Source organism: Vigna umbellata, chromosome 3, assembly GCF_029865625.1.
Source record: "Vigna umbellata cultivar VRB3 chromosome 3, Vumbellata_1.0, whole genome shotgun sequence".
NCBI lineage: Eukaryota > Viridiplantae > Streptophyta > Magnoliopsida > Fabales > Fabaceae > Vigna > Vigna umbellata.
Window position 1 is genome coordinate 10,556,048 of NC_142167.1, and position 17,091 is coordinate 10,573,138.

The 17,091-nt window shown below is 35.8% G+C and overlaps 2 protein-coding genes across 2 annotated transcripts; one reads left to right on the top strand and one right to left on the bottom strand.

Annotated features, from left to right (window-relative positions):
• Positions 1-216: 216 nt before the first annotated feature.
• LOC148201624 (protein FAR1-RELATED SEQUENCE 5-like) lies at positions 217-4,740 on the top strand. Its single transcript, XM_088108763.1, has 4 exons — positions 217-2,370; positions 2,464-2,538; positions 4,026-4,379; positions 4,465-4,740. Exons 1-4 carry the CDS (start codon positions 217-219, stop codon positions 4,738-4,740), a joined length of 2,859 nt encoding a protein of 952 aa, XP_087964889.1.
• A 1,288-nt stretch (positions 4,741-6,028) lies between these two features.
• LOC148201625 (uncharacterized) lies at positions 6,029-6,828 on the bottom strand. The gene is made up of 3 exons (XM_088109082.1): positions 6,769-6,828; positions 6,539-6,673; positions 6,029-6,454 (listed from the first exon to the last, which is right to left on the bottom strand). The coding sequence occupies exons 1-3, from the start codon at positions 6,826-6,828 to the stop codon at positions 6,029-6,031; spliced, it is 621 nt and encodes a 206-aa protein (XP_087965208.1).
• Between the last annotated feature and the right edge of the window lie 10,263 nt (positions 6,829-17,091).

The window sequence follows — 17,091 nt, forward strand, 5'->3', positions numbered from 1 at the left end:
TGATTGAACAAAGAAAAATATTGGCTTTTGTTACAATATTGTTTGAAAGTTGCAAATACAAGAAATTTGTCGTTATGACAAAGTGTGGCCATGAACATTAGTGGTCCCGGAAAACCAAATATGTTGTTGTCATGTTTTAATCATTGCTTTCATTAACCTTTGACGTCCATGTCATGTTGGATTAGGCGTTGCATTTGAATGTGTTTGTCACATATTATGGCGTCTGAAGAAGTAGCTTGTGCGGTGAACAACGATTCCACTGAGAATGTGAATGATATTGTCCCTCAAATTCATATGTGGTTTGATACAATTGAAGAGGTTAAAAGTTTTTACACTGACTATGCTGTGAGGAGTGGTTTTGGTGTTCGGATAAGGACTTCTAGGAGAAATAAGAAGAACGACTTAATCTTCCTTAAATTAGTTTGCTCTAGGGAAGGGAAGTACCTATCTTCCATTGCTCCAGAATGGAAAACCCAGCCAAGTCAGAAAAACCAATGTCCAGCTGGAATAACTGTTGTTATGAAAGAAGGAAGATGGCAGGTGAGAACAGTTGTTATTGAACACAACCATGACATGTGTCCAAATAACTCCAACCTTATACGTGGTAATCGAAGAATTAATATGCATGCGAAGCACACCCTTAATATCAATGATAATTCTGGTGTTCGCATTAACAAAAGTTTCATATCTTTGGTGAATGAGGTCGGTGGGTTTGAAAATATGCAATTCGTGGAACGTGATGCCCGTAATTACATTGGGCAGCAGAGAAGAACTCTTTGTAAGGAAGGTGATGGCCAAACACTTTTAAGATATTTTTCAAGAATGAGAGAATTAAACAATGATTTTTTCTATGATATGGAAATGGACGACGAGAACCGAATAAGTAGTGTCTTTTGGGCCGATGCACGAAGTCGCGCAACATGTGTAGATTTTGGTGATGTTGTGTCGTTTGACACAACCTACCTAACAAACAAATATGATATGCCATTTGCACTATTTGTTGGTGTTAATCATCATGGTCATTCAATATTACTGGGTTGTGCTTTGATTTCCGCAGAGGACACTAGGACATTCACATGGTTATTTTCAACTTGGCTTAGATGTATGTCAAACAAGGCTCCTGAAGGTATCGTGACTGATCAATGCAAGGCAATGTCCAATGCCATAAATGTTGTGTTTCCAAACACAAAACACCGTTGGTGCTTATGGCACATAATGAAAAAAATACCTGAGAAGTTGCAAGGCTACAAATGCTATAAAGCAATCAAAAGTCAACTTAAGAGGCTTGTGTATGACACAGTCAGTTATGAAGACTTTGAGTTAGGCTGGGCAAATTTGATGTCATGTCAAGGGTTAGAGAATAATGATTGGCTAAATTCATTGTATGCAGATAGACAACGATGGGTTCCTTGTTATATGAAACATCAATTTTGGGCGGGAATGTCAACTACCCAACGAAGTGAGGGCATGAATGCATTCTTTGATGGATTCATAAATTCAAGTACAACACTTCAACAATTTGTGCAGCAGTACGATAACGCCCTACGACAAAAAGCGCAAAAAGAACTTGAGGCCGATTTTTCTTCAATGAATACGACTCTACCATGTGGATCTCAATCTCTTATTGAAAAACAATACCAAACCGAGTACACACAGGCAAAATTTGTAGAAGTTCAAAACGAATTTCGGTCACGCATGAACTGCTTCATTAAAAACATGACAAAAGAAGGTACAATAACTAGGTACACTGTTAAAGAAGACTTCATATGGGAGGGTGAGTGTCGTTCAAAATTTCATGTAGTAGTCTTTGATCCTGTGACAACCGACACTCACTGCAGTTGCCAACTATTTGAGTTTAGGGGAATCTTGTGTAGACATTCCTTATTGGTCCTAGGCCAGGAAGATGTGCGTAATGTACCAACAAAATATGTTTTGCGTAGGTGGAGCAAAAACGTCCGTAGAAGACATACTCTCATTAAAGCATCTTACACCAATAACATTGAAGACCCTAAGATGCAAAGGTACGAAGCTTTGTGTAAGCGTTTCTATGACATCGCAGAGGTTGCTTGTGATTCTGAGACTGCATCTGATAACTTGCTTTCGGATTTAAACTCTATAGCCAAAAAATTGGGTGTATGTACATCAACGACATTGTCAATGGTCAATGATGCATCTCACATGGATGGACGTCTGCATTGTAATGAAGAGGTTCGACCTAGTTGTGAAATTGACGGCTTACTTGTGCGCAGTCTTGTAGCTGTCAAACGCAAAGGTCGACCCAGAACAAAAAAATTGCAATCAACAATTGAAAAAATTACAAAAAAGAAAAAGTCCCATGCTACTAAAACCAAACATGCAAGGAATTCCAATGTCAGTAATAGACACACATGTCGTTTGTTTTTATGTAGTTTTATTAGTAATCAACTTCATTCATTTAAACCTTAACTAATACTCTTATTTCAGGATACAAGTAACCAAGACATAACGGACGTCCACAATGTTCAGGAACTTCCAACTGAGGATATGTTTGAATCTCAAGTCACCCAATCAGAATTCATGTCTTTATTAACATCCGGAGAATACATTGTTCACAATGATGACTTTTCACCAAATACTTATACACACCTTTAACCCATGCACTGTGGGTATAAACTTATTTTTTGGGGTATGTATGGTGTTCAATATTATGTGTGTCCTTTCATTCAAATAAATAACATTAATATATTACTTCGTTACATTTATTTTTCATGAATATGGTTACTGAGGAATGTTTAATACCGAACCGTGTGTTGAATACCGAACGTTGTTCAGATGATTTCGCGAAACGCAAAGCATGGACACCGAACGTCCTCCAAAACGAACGTCAATGAACGAGCGTCAACGAACGACCGCTCAATCACTACTCACTCTTCAGTTCAAGCTTCCACTTAAGCGGACCACTAGAAATCGTGCGTTAACGAACGCTCTGCCATAGTAACTGCCGAACGACTTCACAAAATTAGGTTACAGAGCGCTCATTGGTAACTTTCATAGCGTTCGCTCACGTCTACGACCGTTCCGCAGTTCACGTACTGTTTACGTTGATTTGACCGTTGCCATGGACTTTGTTGCATTTTTATTTTGTTCGTTAAGAGGCCGTTCGTTAAGAGGCCGTTCGTTAAGAGGCCGTTCGTTAAGAGGTCGTTCCTGAAGAGGCCGTTCGTTATCGATGGTAACCGTTCGGCCCATTGTTAGAGCCGTTCGGTTTGTGCTTCCAATGATCCCTCTTTACTTATGGTTCAGTTTTTACTTTAAACCTTCCGCGTGCTGTGCTTCCTTGCTATGACGCTCGTTATGTAGCTACCGTTCGCCCATTCTTAGCATCGTTCGTTTTCTTCTGCAATGATGGGGTTTGACATTTGCTCTACTTTTGACTTTGAACGTTCGGTTTGTCAACTTGGTTGTTAGGACGGTCCTTATTTGGCGCCTGTTCCGTGATATTCTTATTCGGAGAACGTTCGGTCTCAATGTTAGTAGCGGTCGGTTTCCGTTTTGACTTCTGTGCACATAATGTGGTTTTTATTCTTCTGTTATCCATTTAATGTACCCCAACCACCACGTCATAAACTATTACGACTCATTTATTATGAAATAAATGGTTGTTGAAACGGTTCAACACATTTACTGCTTCGTTGAACGGATTCAAATTCCACAACAATACTTCTCCCAATGCCATTCAACGTTCTTGTAACGAACCAATTAATTTACTCTACCAATTCATTGGACACGTCTGACGGTGCACTGTTCTGACTTTTCGTCAAACCTCTTCATTGTGTAGATATATTTGTGGTTTAGGGTTCGGTAAATGGAAAGAGCCAAACATATTGGTTTTTCATTTTCAAGTTATGGCTGCCTCAACCTCCGCTCTAACATTACGAGTCTTGTGGAAATTTGGATCCATCCACTTTTCTCATTCGGTAAGCATGTTCTTCTTAATTAATTTCTTCTCATGAAAGTGACCTTATACTTGGTTAAAACTTGTTCAGGACATTGGGTACGTTGATAGGCACTTTGCTGCGGCCTTTCAAAATGAATTAGGACCGACATGGTCCTTGCTGGACAACAATGGTCACACGCATGTGGTGACTTATAACATGGATACCGTCAATCCAAGAATAACTAATGGTTGGGGTCAAATGAGAGACATATACCCTGAAAGATTGAATGATTCCCACATAAGCTTCGACTATGTGGGTAATAATAATTTCCATATCACCATATATTTCGGTGCTTGCTCCCAAGAGAGTAGGGAATCCTTCATTTATGATGGTACCAATTATCCTGATACCTCATTGTTTCCGGTGAAGTTGACAAAATCACAAGCACAGGGAAGTCATTTGGTACGTCCTAACTAATTTTTTATTTTGTTATATACTTGTCATAAATTGGACAATGTGATTTACTTCATTTTTGTTACTGCCACAGGACTTGCAAATTGCATTTGGGAATCTTATCAGGAGCAAAGGCTTGACACAGGTTATGCTCCTTGGACAGAAGGACGGCGTCATGTGTAGTGTTTTGGTTTCTGTCACTCGCAATTCCACAAAGTTTGGCAAAGGATGGAAGGAATTTTGCACGGAATATGGGTTGAAGGAGGGAGACGTGCTAGTCTTTGAGGTTAACAATCTTGGAAATGACATTTTAGTTGAAGTTTATATTAATGGATGTCCCTGTACTGTTATACATCCAATCTCAGTGTAAATCATAATCTACATTACGAATTCATGTTACTGTCTTTGAATTTTTATGATAATATGAAAATGCAATTATTACTTATTTATGTCAACCACGTTGGTCTTCATACAATTGTTGTACTTCAACTTCAATAATTTTGACTTAACTTCATTTGTTATGGTAAAAAAAAAAATTCATTAAAACCATTGCAATAAAACATTTGTTGTCAAAATGATCACTAACATTTCCCATTTACTGAATTATATAGTAATAAATAATCAAAACTAAATAATATTTTGGAACATGAGCTAAAACATTCTAACAAACAAAAGGTTTATTACTATAAATTTGTTAACCTTTTACACATCAAAACACATGCCCTAAGTCATATATTGTCTTCAAAATATTATATATAATTATTCTACATAACTAGGACTTTAGTTAAAATATTTGGGTACTTACGTTATCAGTTTTGCCCACAGGGGTTTGTGAACTTGTAAAACATCTTTCTACCTCACATAAATGCCCAATAAGGTAGACTTAGTTGGACATCAAGGTTTTCATCTACTCTTGAAAATTTAAAAAATAAAATCATGATAATACAAAATCAAAAAATAACTTGTGGGATGGTAGTTAATATGATTGGCTACTTACTTTATAACTTATGCACAATACGGTGCACTACCTATTTCATAAACGGTTTGAACTTCTAATATTCACCATCATGTTAAAAATTATTATATTTTAATATAATAAGCGTGCTAAATTATCAATATATAAGACAACCTAAGTCCCAAAATTATGTTACAAAACAACAACTGCACCTAACAAAACACAAATGGGATCACCGTTCAATTAAGTGGGGACTAATGTTATTACTTTTGCTCACCACGGATACTTACTTGAACATGGATTTAATCAATTTCTAATCTTCAGTTTGCACAATGATGCTGTATGACCAACAATATATTTCGATTTATTTTGTTTTTTATGATTTCCGGTGTAACAAAAATAATAATAAATTTGAAAACCATATTTCTATCCACAACCATGACAGAAACTCCATTGTCATGCCTCAAATTCCCCATCAATATCATACAAACTTAATTTCAAAGAACTTGATTTCATGTTCATCCCACTTCATTTGAACTCCCTGCTTGTCATAAACTATTACAGACAACAACAATGAAATCATGACAATTCAAAAAAGGATTCCAATGTTTTCAAAATTCAAACAACTATTTCAACATGATTCCAAACATGATAACATTATCTAAAACTTAAATTCGTAATGTAATACAACTTAGTGAGGTACTCATTTTTTTCTTCTAACACCTGCAGTATAAGGACTTCTTTTTACGACACTCTTAACCCGTATTCGGGGTTGCGCTTTCATACGATCATACATTGTGCTTTGTTGCATTTGAAATCCACCTTCAACCACAGGGGTTTGCTGCTCATGCTGAACCGGTGTACTTTGACAACCATCTTCACTTCCCCGCAACGGTTCTTCCACAAATTCTTCATTCTTATCTTCATTTTTTGCTTCAACCAACTTTCTTAAATCGTTAATACTACTTTGCATGTTCGCGATTACCCGTGTTTGTTCTTGTACAACAAAAAGTAATTTTTCCTTATCTCCTGTATTTTGCTTCTTAAATGGAATACCAAATTTCTCACAAGCGTCTTTCACCATACCATAACAAAGCTCCTCTTTGGACACACCAACATCAATAACAACCTGCAATGTGATTAACAATTTTTGTTTCATAATAACACAAATCATAAATAACTTTGCACCTTCCTGTAATCAACAACTACTCACCGATCCCTTTGCCAAAGCAGTTTTGATAAACTTATCCCCAATATTCATATCAATCCAGTTCAACAACCTTGGGAATTTTGTTACCCGTGTACTGTAAATGGACTTCGATGTCACAAAATGGTGACAAAACCATACCTGCAAATGTTTAATCCATCAACTAAGACAATAAAAATTATTAAAACAATAAAGAATCATTGTCTTTCACTAACAATTACATAACAAACACATACCTGCAACAGGTAAGCACATCCTTGAACATGAATATGGCTTTTGGTTGTTTCATTCTTCATTGTTGTTGAAGCACTACACACACTTTCAACAAAGTACTGAAAAACTAAACTGCCCCAATTGTACTTAGCCACACACCCCAACTCCCAAACAAGGTAAAAAATGATTGGAAATACTACTCTACTTTGATTCGGAAGCAAGAACTCTGATATCCCTACCAATATATACAAGCTGCAAAAATGTTCTATTGGAAAATTTTCATGTTCCTCTAACAAAAAGTCATATACCATGCTGACATCCACTTTCCCCTCAGGGAAGTACTCCCTACAAACACTACGATGCCCAACTTTATTTAAATCTATCACTTCACCAACAATAGGCAACCCTAACGACAGACACACATCAAATTCAGTAAACTTAATAACTTTGCCCCCAAAATAAAACCCACTCATGTTATCTACCCATTGACCACATAACTTAGATAACAAATTCTGACCTATCTTAATACAACTTGGCAAGTATAACAACCAACCAAAAACACTCTTCTCAATGTAACCCTTCTGCTCAATAGTCAACCGTTCGTTCAAAACACCTATCATCTTGGTTCTGCAGTAGTGTCTGAACACTAACTGCATACGAAGTCATGCTTACTAATTAAATACAGTCAAACAACAAATGTTTGGAAATCAAATACAATCCTACGTACCTTCTTCCTTCTATCACTTCCTTTGTCACTTTGTTCACCAAGTTCTTCCTCCATCACACTACACCAACACAAAAACTGAAATTACATTACACTAACACAATCAACTAAAACAACAAATTGGAAATCATAACAAACATTGTCAGCATTTGTTAAAACACAACAAAAAAAAAACAAAAATATAATAGTCATTTATTAATTCATATAATTCGTGCCACATAAAACAACATTTTCAAACACTCATGCTACAGGAACAGTACTGGTACCTTAGGCAAAATAAGTGGGTACCTGGGTTCCAGTTTTTGCACACCAAGGCCAACTACGTCCATCACTCTCATTTTGGGGTGGCTTGTTTGTTTTCCATCATTTCACCTACTTCTAAGTAATCTGGGAACACTCATGTTAACATTTTTTTAACATATTCGTGCCACATAAAACAACATTTTCAAACACTCATGCTACAGGAACAGAACTGGTACCTTAGGCAAAATAAGTGGGTACCTGGGTTCCAGTTTTTGCACACCAAGGCCACCTACGTCCATCACTCTCATTTTGGGGTGGCTTGTTTGTTTTCCCTCATTTTATCTACTTCTAAGTAATCTGGGAACACTCATGTTAACATTTTTTTAACATATTCGTGCCACATAAAACAACATTTTCAAACACTCATGCTACAGGAACAGAACTGGTACCTTAGGCAAAATAAGTGGGTACCTGGGTTCCAGTTTTTGCACACCAAGGCCACCTACGTCCATCACTCTCATTTTGGGGTGGCTTGTTTGTTTTCCCTCATTTTATCTACTTCTAAGTAATCTGGGAACACTCATGTTAACATTTTTTTAACATATTCGTGCCACATAAAACAACATTTTCAAACACTCATGCTACAGGAAAAGAACTGGTACCTTAGGCAATAAAAGTGGGTACCTGGGTGCCAGTTTTTGCTTACCATGGCCAACTATGTCCACCACTCTGATTTTGGGGTGTCTTGTTTGTTTTCCCTCATTTGATCTACTTCTAAGTAATCTGGGAACACTCATGTTAACATTTTTTCAACATATTCGTGCCACATAAAACAACATTTTCAAACACTCATGCTACAGGAACAGTACTGGTACCTTAGGCAAAATAAGTGGGTACCTGGGTTCCAGTTTTTGCACACCAAGGCCAACTACGTCCACCACTCTCATTTTGGGGTGGCTTGTTTGTTTTCCCTCATTTCACCTACTTCTAAGTAATCTGGGAACACTCATGTTGACATTTTTTTAACATATTCGTGCCACATAAAACAACATTTTCAAACACTCATGCTACAGGAACATAACTGGTACCTTAGGCAAAATAAGTGGGTACCTGGGTTCCAGTTTTTGCACACTAAGGCCAACTACGTCCATCACTCTCATTTTGGGGTGGCTTGTTTGTTTTCCCTCATTTCACCTACTTCTAAGTAATTTGGGAACAATTTCTTAACATTTTATTAACAAATTCGTCTCCCATAAAAATACATTCTCTAGGACCCTTGGTTCACCAACATTACTGCTACCAAACCCGAATGAAGTGGGTTATTAGGTTGAAGTTTTTTGACAGCAAGGCCAACTAGGTCCATGACTACCAATCCAACAGAATTACAGCAACAATGCAAGATTAACCAAAGAACATGTATAAAAATGAGTAGCAGAACAACATCCACTTGGGAGACGTTTCATACATAACCAAATGAAATCCAAAAACAACATCATCCATGTATTAAACATTCATTCCACTGAAAAATCAAAAAATAAACCAACCTTGGGTGAAGACGACGTGTGGCGGTTGGAACAGAGACGATTGCTTAAGGTGTGCGTGGGACGGACAACCCGGAAAACCCCTCTTTTTGGTCCACCTCACAGCCCACACTCCGGCGAAGCTCCCGCGGCACTCCGGGACAGGCACGGAAGCACCTGGGGTGAAGCGACACCTTCAACGCCTCCCTAAGTCGCTGGGCCGGAACGGAGGAAACACGATGCCGTGTTCGCGTCGAGCGCTCCACGTCGGAGCTGCGGCGCCGTGAAACGGACCCACCTGGAGGGGTTCGATCTTTTTGAACACGGCCTTCAACAATGAACGGCGGCACTCCGGCAAGGACTCCGTCTCTCTCTCTCGCTCGTGAACCCTTTCTCCAACTCTCTCGTCTCTCTGTCTAGGTCACACCATCCGTCCCCAATGTTCGCGCCGCTTCTCTCTCTACGAAGTTCGAAAATCAATTTCAAATTTGAAACGCACCTTCTAAACTGCCCGTGCCCGTCCCTCGCCACGTCACAGTTGAAGCAGGTTTTCTCAGAATGCAGCAGCTTTTTCCCATCAAAACGTGGACTGCTCAAACGCTGACACGTGTGCCGTGTTCAAATGTTGTCAAATTAAGTTGTTCGAGTATCATTTTCCTTTGCGAAAATGTTGCACAAGATTTGGCATACATATGTATTTAGAGATTAACAGCTTAGATCACGATAATGTATTTCTATTTAGGATGCTTTTTGCTTTTCTCTTCTCTGATTGTGTTGTGATTCTCCTTGCTCTGCCCAAAGGTGGTTCTCTCACAAACTACTGCTTGTCTTCTCCACAAAACACAATATTTCTGAATTTCCATTTGAAGAAGGAAGAAAGAAAAGTTCGTCATGCATTTTCATACAGCTGGCCGTTGTAAGTTCTTTATTTGTTGTTTCCACCTTCAATTTAAAAAAATATTTTATTCTTTCGAGGTGAAAATTGTGTACAATACTTGTCATTATTGAAGTTTATTCTTGGTTTGATTGTTTATTTCTGGTCATCTTAACATCATAACAAGTGTGATTGATGTAATTGGTTTTGGGTTGAAGAGGTGCCAGACACCACAGAAATTATAAGGACAAAGGGATTTGCTTACATAGTTGGTGTTGCATAATTTCATCTTAGACAAGCTCACTTACATTATTTGGAACTTCCTTTCCATATATTTTATAATTTTATATTGAAGAATAGAATTGGGTTTTGAGATTAGGAAGCATAACAAAAAATATATATACCCCAATTGCTTTAGGGCTACTAATATTTTATTTCAACTAAATAACTGACAAGTTATGAATAACTTTTAAATATTTAGAATGTTTATGAACTTGTATTTCACTCAATAAGTAATTAATTGTGAATTTAAATTTTAGAAAAGATAAATAATAAATAAATGTGTGATTATATATTATATATTTTTGTTTTCAAATATTTTTAAATATTTATATCCGTGTAATATAGTAAAGTTTTTAAAACTAAAATATATTCATAGTATACATTTAAGTTTATAAAATATAATTATAATTTAATATAAATACTTTATTTTACAAAATTAAATAATGATATTTTTATTTGATTTATCATTTCTCGAATTTAATTTCATCTAATGTAATGAAATGCATAAAATCACCATTCATGTAAAAGGTAAGATATAGATAAAGGAAAATAAATAGCATATAGTTATTGTTTTATTGTTTAACTTATGAGTAAGAATTCTTCTTTCTTATTCTTGCATAATTAACTTAATAAACAGGCTTAATACCTTATTTTGTCCCCAGTTTCGTTCGAAAATGTTAAATTAGTTCATCTTTAAAAAGTGCGTCAATTACGTCCTCACTTAATAAAATTTGCATCAATGAAATCCCTTCCGTTAAATCCGTATAGTTAACGTCGTTTGTACGGATTTAACGGAAGAGATTTCATTGATGCAAATTTTATTAAGTGAGGACGTAATTAACGCACTTTTTAAAGAATGGACTAATTTGACATTTTGGAGTGAAACTGGGGACAAAATAAGGTATTAAGCCTAATAAATATATAAATACAACAAATAATTAGATAATAGTAAATGTTTTTTCTATGTGGTATGGATTTGTTTAACTTATTCTATCACTACAAGAAATAATGGATTTATATACAGAAGTTTATATACGGATTTAAATCCGTATATAAGATAGATATTATATACGAAATTGATATACGAAATTTAGAAAAAATGTTATATACGGATATTATATACGATTTTTTATATACGGATGTTTCGTATATAAATTCCGTATATACGGTTGGCGCGTGATAGTGGGAAAATTACTCAAGGATGGAATCCGTATATAAGTGGTATTATCTGTTTGTAATTAGAGTCAGATGTTATATGCGAATATTATATACGGATAAGGGAAATAATTATTTTAAAAAAATATATTTCTGATTAAGGGGAAGCTGGGTGTCATTTCTTAACCTCGAGCTTTCCTCTCTTTGTTGAACCCTGGACATTTCTTCTCTGTCGAACCATCACGCTTTACTTTCTCTTTCGAACCATCTTCGGTCTCAGTTCAGTGTCCTTCTGTGGAGCCATCTTCGGTGTAGGTGTTGGTCTTTGGAGTCGTCTTCGGTGTGGGTGTAGATCGTGCTTTGGTTCTTCGTCGCCTCTCTCTGTCTATTATTGTGACCTTCATCAAGCACTGTGGTTGGGGCTCATTGTTGGGTACGGTGTCGTAGTTCGGCGTTGAGTAGCTTGATCGGGTAAGTAAATCAAACCCTAATGCTTAGTAAATTTGGTTCTTCTCTGGCCATTCTTGTCATCAAGCGATTGTCATCAATCATAGGCTTAATCTCGCACTCTTCCAGTTGCAGAGGAACCCTAGGACTGTTGTTCTCGCACTCCGATTTTGGGTCGCCGTCATTCAGTCTCAGTGACTCTGGTAAGTCTAGAATGTTGTTCCTTTAATATATATCTTTATTTCTTTGGTGTGTAGTGGTTTAATGTTGTGGTTATTCACAGAGAAGAAGAAGTTCGAATGTCTAAGCATCTTTTAGTGTTCGATGTTGTAGATATGTTGAATTGCTGATTGTTGTGGTAAGTAAATTTTGTTCATTCCTAAGTGATTTCATTTGTAAAAGGAGAAAATCATAAACCCTTTGTTCTTTGGTTTTTCGGGCACAAAATGGGGTTTGGTTTGGTTGGTGTGCTGTGGAATACTTTGGTGCATTGTTAGGACATTGAGTGAACATTAAGAGGCGTGTTAAGGTATGTTTACGCAATCTTTAAGGACTATAACATATAATTTATATTATTAATTATATATATGTTTTATATGGTTTTCTTTGGTTGAATTTGTGTGATATAGGACTGCAAAGGATTCGAAGGGTAAGATAAGTGGAGGAAGCTTTTGGGATTCAAAAAGGAAAGTACCACAAAAGGGTAAGTAGTTATTACGTTTTGTTTAATGAGTAAATAGCTATTCTATTCAGTTTAATGGTTTTGATGTGATTACAATATACATTGTTAATTGAGAAGCCATAAGTTAAAATACTCTAGCTTTACATACCTAATCTACATCAGGTGACTGCTACACAAAAAATTGTCCTCTGCTAATTTTATAAACAAATAAAAACCAAGGAAGGAAAAAAAAAATTAAAATTAAAAGCCATTGGCAATTCTCACTACTTGAATGCCCCTTTGCAATAAATCAAACACAATTTGAAGGGTCAAAGAATATTTGTTTAGAACCATTTACATTTCACAACTCCCTTTGCTTCAATCTCTGTCTGAGGTGTATTAGTTTTCCTTGGACCTGTTTAGGTATATCATCATCAGATAAGCCAATTTCAATCCCTTCTACTTGTTTTCTCTGTATAATATCATGGTACATTGGAAGAAACCGAGTTTGGAAAGACCTATAGGAGAAATAGGGTAGCAACACACACACAACAACCAAAAGGGTTAACAACTCCTTTTGTTTGCAGTCACAAGAGCTTGGTCGGTCTGTGCATGTTGATGAAATATTTCAGCAGACACATATTTGTCAATCAACAGGGGAATTTGTGGACGAAAGGTCTAGGCGGACCCATGTAAGTTTGTACTAACTCTATCACATTATAAATTTTTGGTTTTTAAACTTCATGTGTAATGATAATATTTATTCATTTAACAGGAACGATTTGTTGCAAAATTTTCTCAAATAAGATCTGGACTGCATCTGTTGGTGTCTCAACATCTTCTCCTCTAGACCCTGCGGAGGAGGAAAGATTGAGAAACCGATGTTGGTTAGAGGCTGCTGGTGGAAAATAAAAGGGACGCGTATACGGTATTGGAAATGTCACTTCCCAAGATGATTGTGTTGATAGTTACATCCAACAGACACAGGCATCTTCTACTGCTCAACCACAAAATTCAGAAGAAATTGTTAACCTGAAATCGCAGTTACAACAATATGGTCAGCAGCTTCAAAAGTTTGAAGGCTTTATTGGCGTCCTCCTGCCATTCCTTCCGCCTTCAGCAGCCGCAACTGCACAAGACTTTTTAAACCTTCAAAATCCTCAAGTTCAAAATGAAGTACCCAATAATGTCCAACCAGAACAGCAACCTCCAGAACAGCAACCACCACACCAGCAACCTCCCGATGAACAACCACAAGATGGAAATGATTACATGCATTATTAGGCATTTTATAGAACTTACTTCCATTACTGTTGAACTTATTTAGAACCACAACTACAATTTGTTTATGAACTTACCTAATGTTTATTCTTGTAGTTATATTGATGTAAACAATATTTATGTATTCATATACAATGTTTCCTTTGTGGATTAAATGTATCTGAAAACCTTATTGAATTTATATGTCAATGTGCAATGTATAATGTCCAGGTTTGCTTATAACAATGGTGAATGTTCACTATAATGTCCAGGTCTGCTTGTATATTGTGCATGGGAAACTGCTATATACAGGGTATTTATTTAGATCTTCTTAAACCATTATATACGGAAATATCTGTATATAACTTATATACGGATAAATCCGTATATAATTTCCGTATATAAGTTATATACGGAAATTATATACGAATTTATCCGTATATAAGTTATATATGGATATTTTCGTATATAATTTCCGTATATAAGTTATATACGGATATATCCGTATATAACTTATATACGGATAAATCCGTATATAATTTCTGTATATAACTTATATACGGATTTATCCGTACATAAATCTAGCTACGACGGTATTATATACGGATTTTTGTCCGTATATAAACACGTATTATATACGGATTTTGGGTCTTATATACGGATTTTTGCTGTATGTAATACGCTTTTTTCTTGTAGTGTATTTTGCATCATATTTTAACTTATTCTATTTTGCATCATATTTCAGCCAGAAGCCAAAGAGTTACCCTTTTTAATTCTTTTTTCTTTTAAACCACCAATAATACGTCGAATTCTGTAGGGGTTTCGACATATTATTTGTCAGCCAAAAGTTTCCCCTTTTTAATTTGAGCGGGAAATTGAAAATTCATTCACTTTATCTTAGTGCGCGAGACCCTATTCTCTTCTCAAACTTTTCTTGAACGAAGTTTGACGACCATCACATGTAATCTTTCTTTCATTTGATATAAATGCAAGTTAATTAACTACTTTATGTATAATTTTCGTTTGTTTTGACCAATTATTTTCATGTTCTTTTCCTTCATAGGCGCATTCTGCTTTTTCTCTCACTAGTGGAAATACTTTATTCCGACGAACCCACCTTTTGAAGGTTAGTTTTCGTTTTCGTTTTGAAGAACTTATTTGTTTTTTTTTGTTGAACTTGTTTGTTGTTGTTATTTGGTTCAACTTGTTTGTTGTTGTTCTTGTTTGTTGTTGTTATTTGGTTCAACTTGTTGTTGTTCTTGTTTGATTGAACTTGTTTGTTGTTTGTTACTGTTGTTTGTTTACTATACTACACGTTCATAGTTCATCCTTTATAAAATACTAAAAATTGAAATTTGTTGCTTTTTTGCTTTTCAGGTCTTGTAGAATTGTAAAAAAAGTTCACAATTAATTAAAAAAAACAAAAAAATTGTTTAACGTCGAATATTGACAAAGTTCGACGTCAATTTGATTAAGGTCGAATTTTTAAATTCGACGTCAATTTAACGTCTCCCGATATGACGTCTACCTTGAAAGACCAAAAAACAACGACGTTATATGGTATTTTTGTGCTAGTGACGTGTGCCTTGAGGACTTGCTCCCCGATCTCTTCCTTCTTCTTTTTCTTTTCTTCATAAGCTTGCAATGAACCAAGGAGTTGCTCTATTGACATGGCCTCCAAGTCTTTGGTTTCTTTGGTAATGGTGATAATATGTTCGAACTTTGGATCTAATGATCTAAGAATTTTCTCCATAATTCTTACATTATCTAACTTCTCACCATTTCTTTTTAATTGATTAGTAACCGTTAAAACTCTTGAAAAGTAATCAGAGACTAGCTCTCTTTCTTTCATATGCAACGCTTCAAACTCTCTTATCAAAGTATGCAGACGTACCTTTTTTACTTGATTTGCTCTCATGTAAGAGATCTTAAGCTTCTCCCATGCTTCCTTGGCTGACTTGTCTCTCTTCCTTGAGTCTCTCAAACCCTTTTGAGCTTGAGAAAGACTCTTTACATTCTCTGGTTTGGTGTGGCCCTTCTTGACTACCTCCTAGACATCATGTGCACCAAGGAGAGAAATCATCTTAAACTCCAATTATCATAGTTTCTTTTAGTGAGCATCGAGGCTTGAAAGGGAACTCCGATATTTGCCATTTCTATGAAGATCTTATGGCTCTTCATACCACTTTGTTGGGAGGAAATTTTAGAGGCTTGAAGGAAGTGTTTAAAAATTTGGGGAGGTTGGAAGATTTTGAGAGAAGGAAAGGCTTGTTGTATTGTATTGAATGCTTCTAAACTTTTTGGCTTGCTTACAAATGATACAACCATCTCCTATTTATACTAGTGGCACCTCCTCAACCAATGGTTAGGATCTTATCACCACAACATTAATCTAAAGGTTATTATTCATTCTTTAGGAATTTCTAAAACACTTCTAAAATTCTAAATTTATTTAGAAATATTTTATGGATAAACATCCTTAGATATTTTTGTAAATCATTCTAGAATCCTTTTAGATAGGATTTTTTAGAATTATATTTGCGTCTTTTATAATCTTGGACTTTTACCAAACATACAAAATCAATTTATTTTTCAAGAAAACAGTTGCAGTGGCAAACCACAAGCGCCGCAACAACTCCCAGACCTTGCCCATGACAGCAGTGGAACAAGCCGAATGCCGCAAAGTTCGAAACTTTGTCCTCTGAAGAAGAATGAAGCCCAGATTAGATTTTAGTGGGGATGAGAGAGATCTTTGTTATCAGTGCAGGAAAGGGAGTGACCTTATGGGGTAGGGAAAGAGAGGAGAAATGAAGTAAGACAAAAACATCAACATGCTTTACTTTGTTGCTCTTTAATAAAAGCTAGTAAGCTTGTTGACAGACTCTTTCTTTACTTATCTAGATCTAGTATAATAATTTGATATATATTTTTAGATCTCATAAATTTGATATTATTTTATTAAAAATATTTTATTGATATATAATATGTGGTGATTTTTAATATATATTTTATGCACAACTATATAAAGATAGTATGAAAAACTCATCAATATTTAGCTCGGACATAATGATGTTCTTTGGAGCACAATCATAATGAACTTTCTTTTTTTCCTCTCTCTCTAGAGACTCGAAAGCTTGTCTACTTGCTTGTTATTAACAATGTGGTTTAGAATAAATGGTT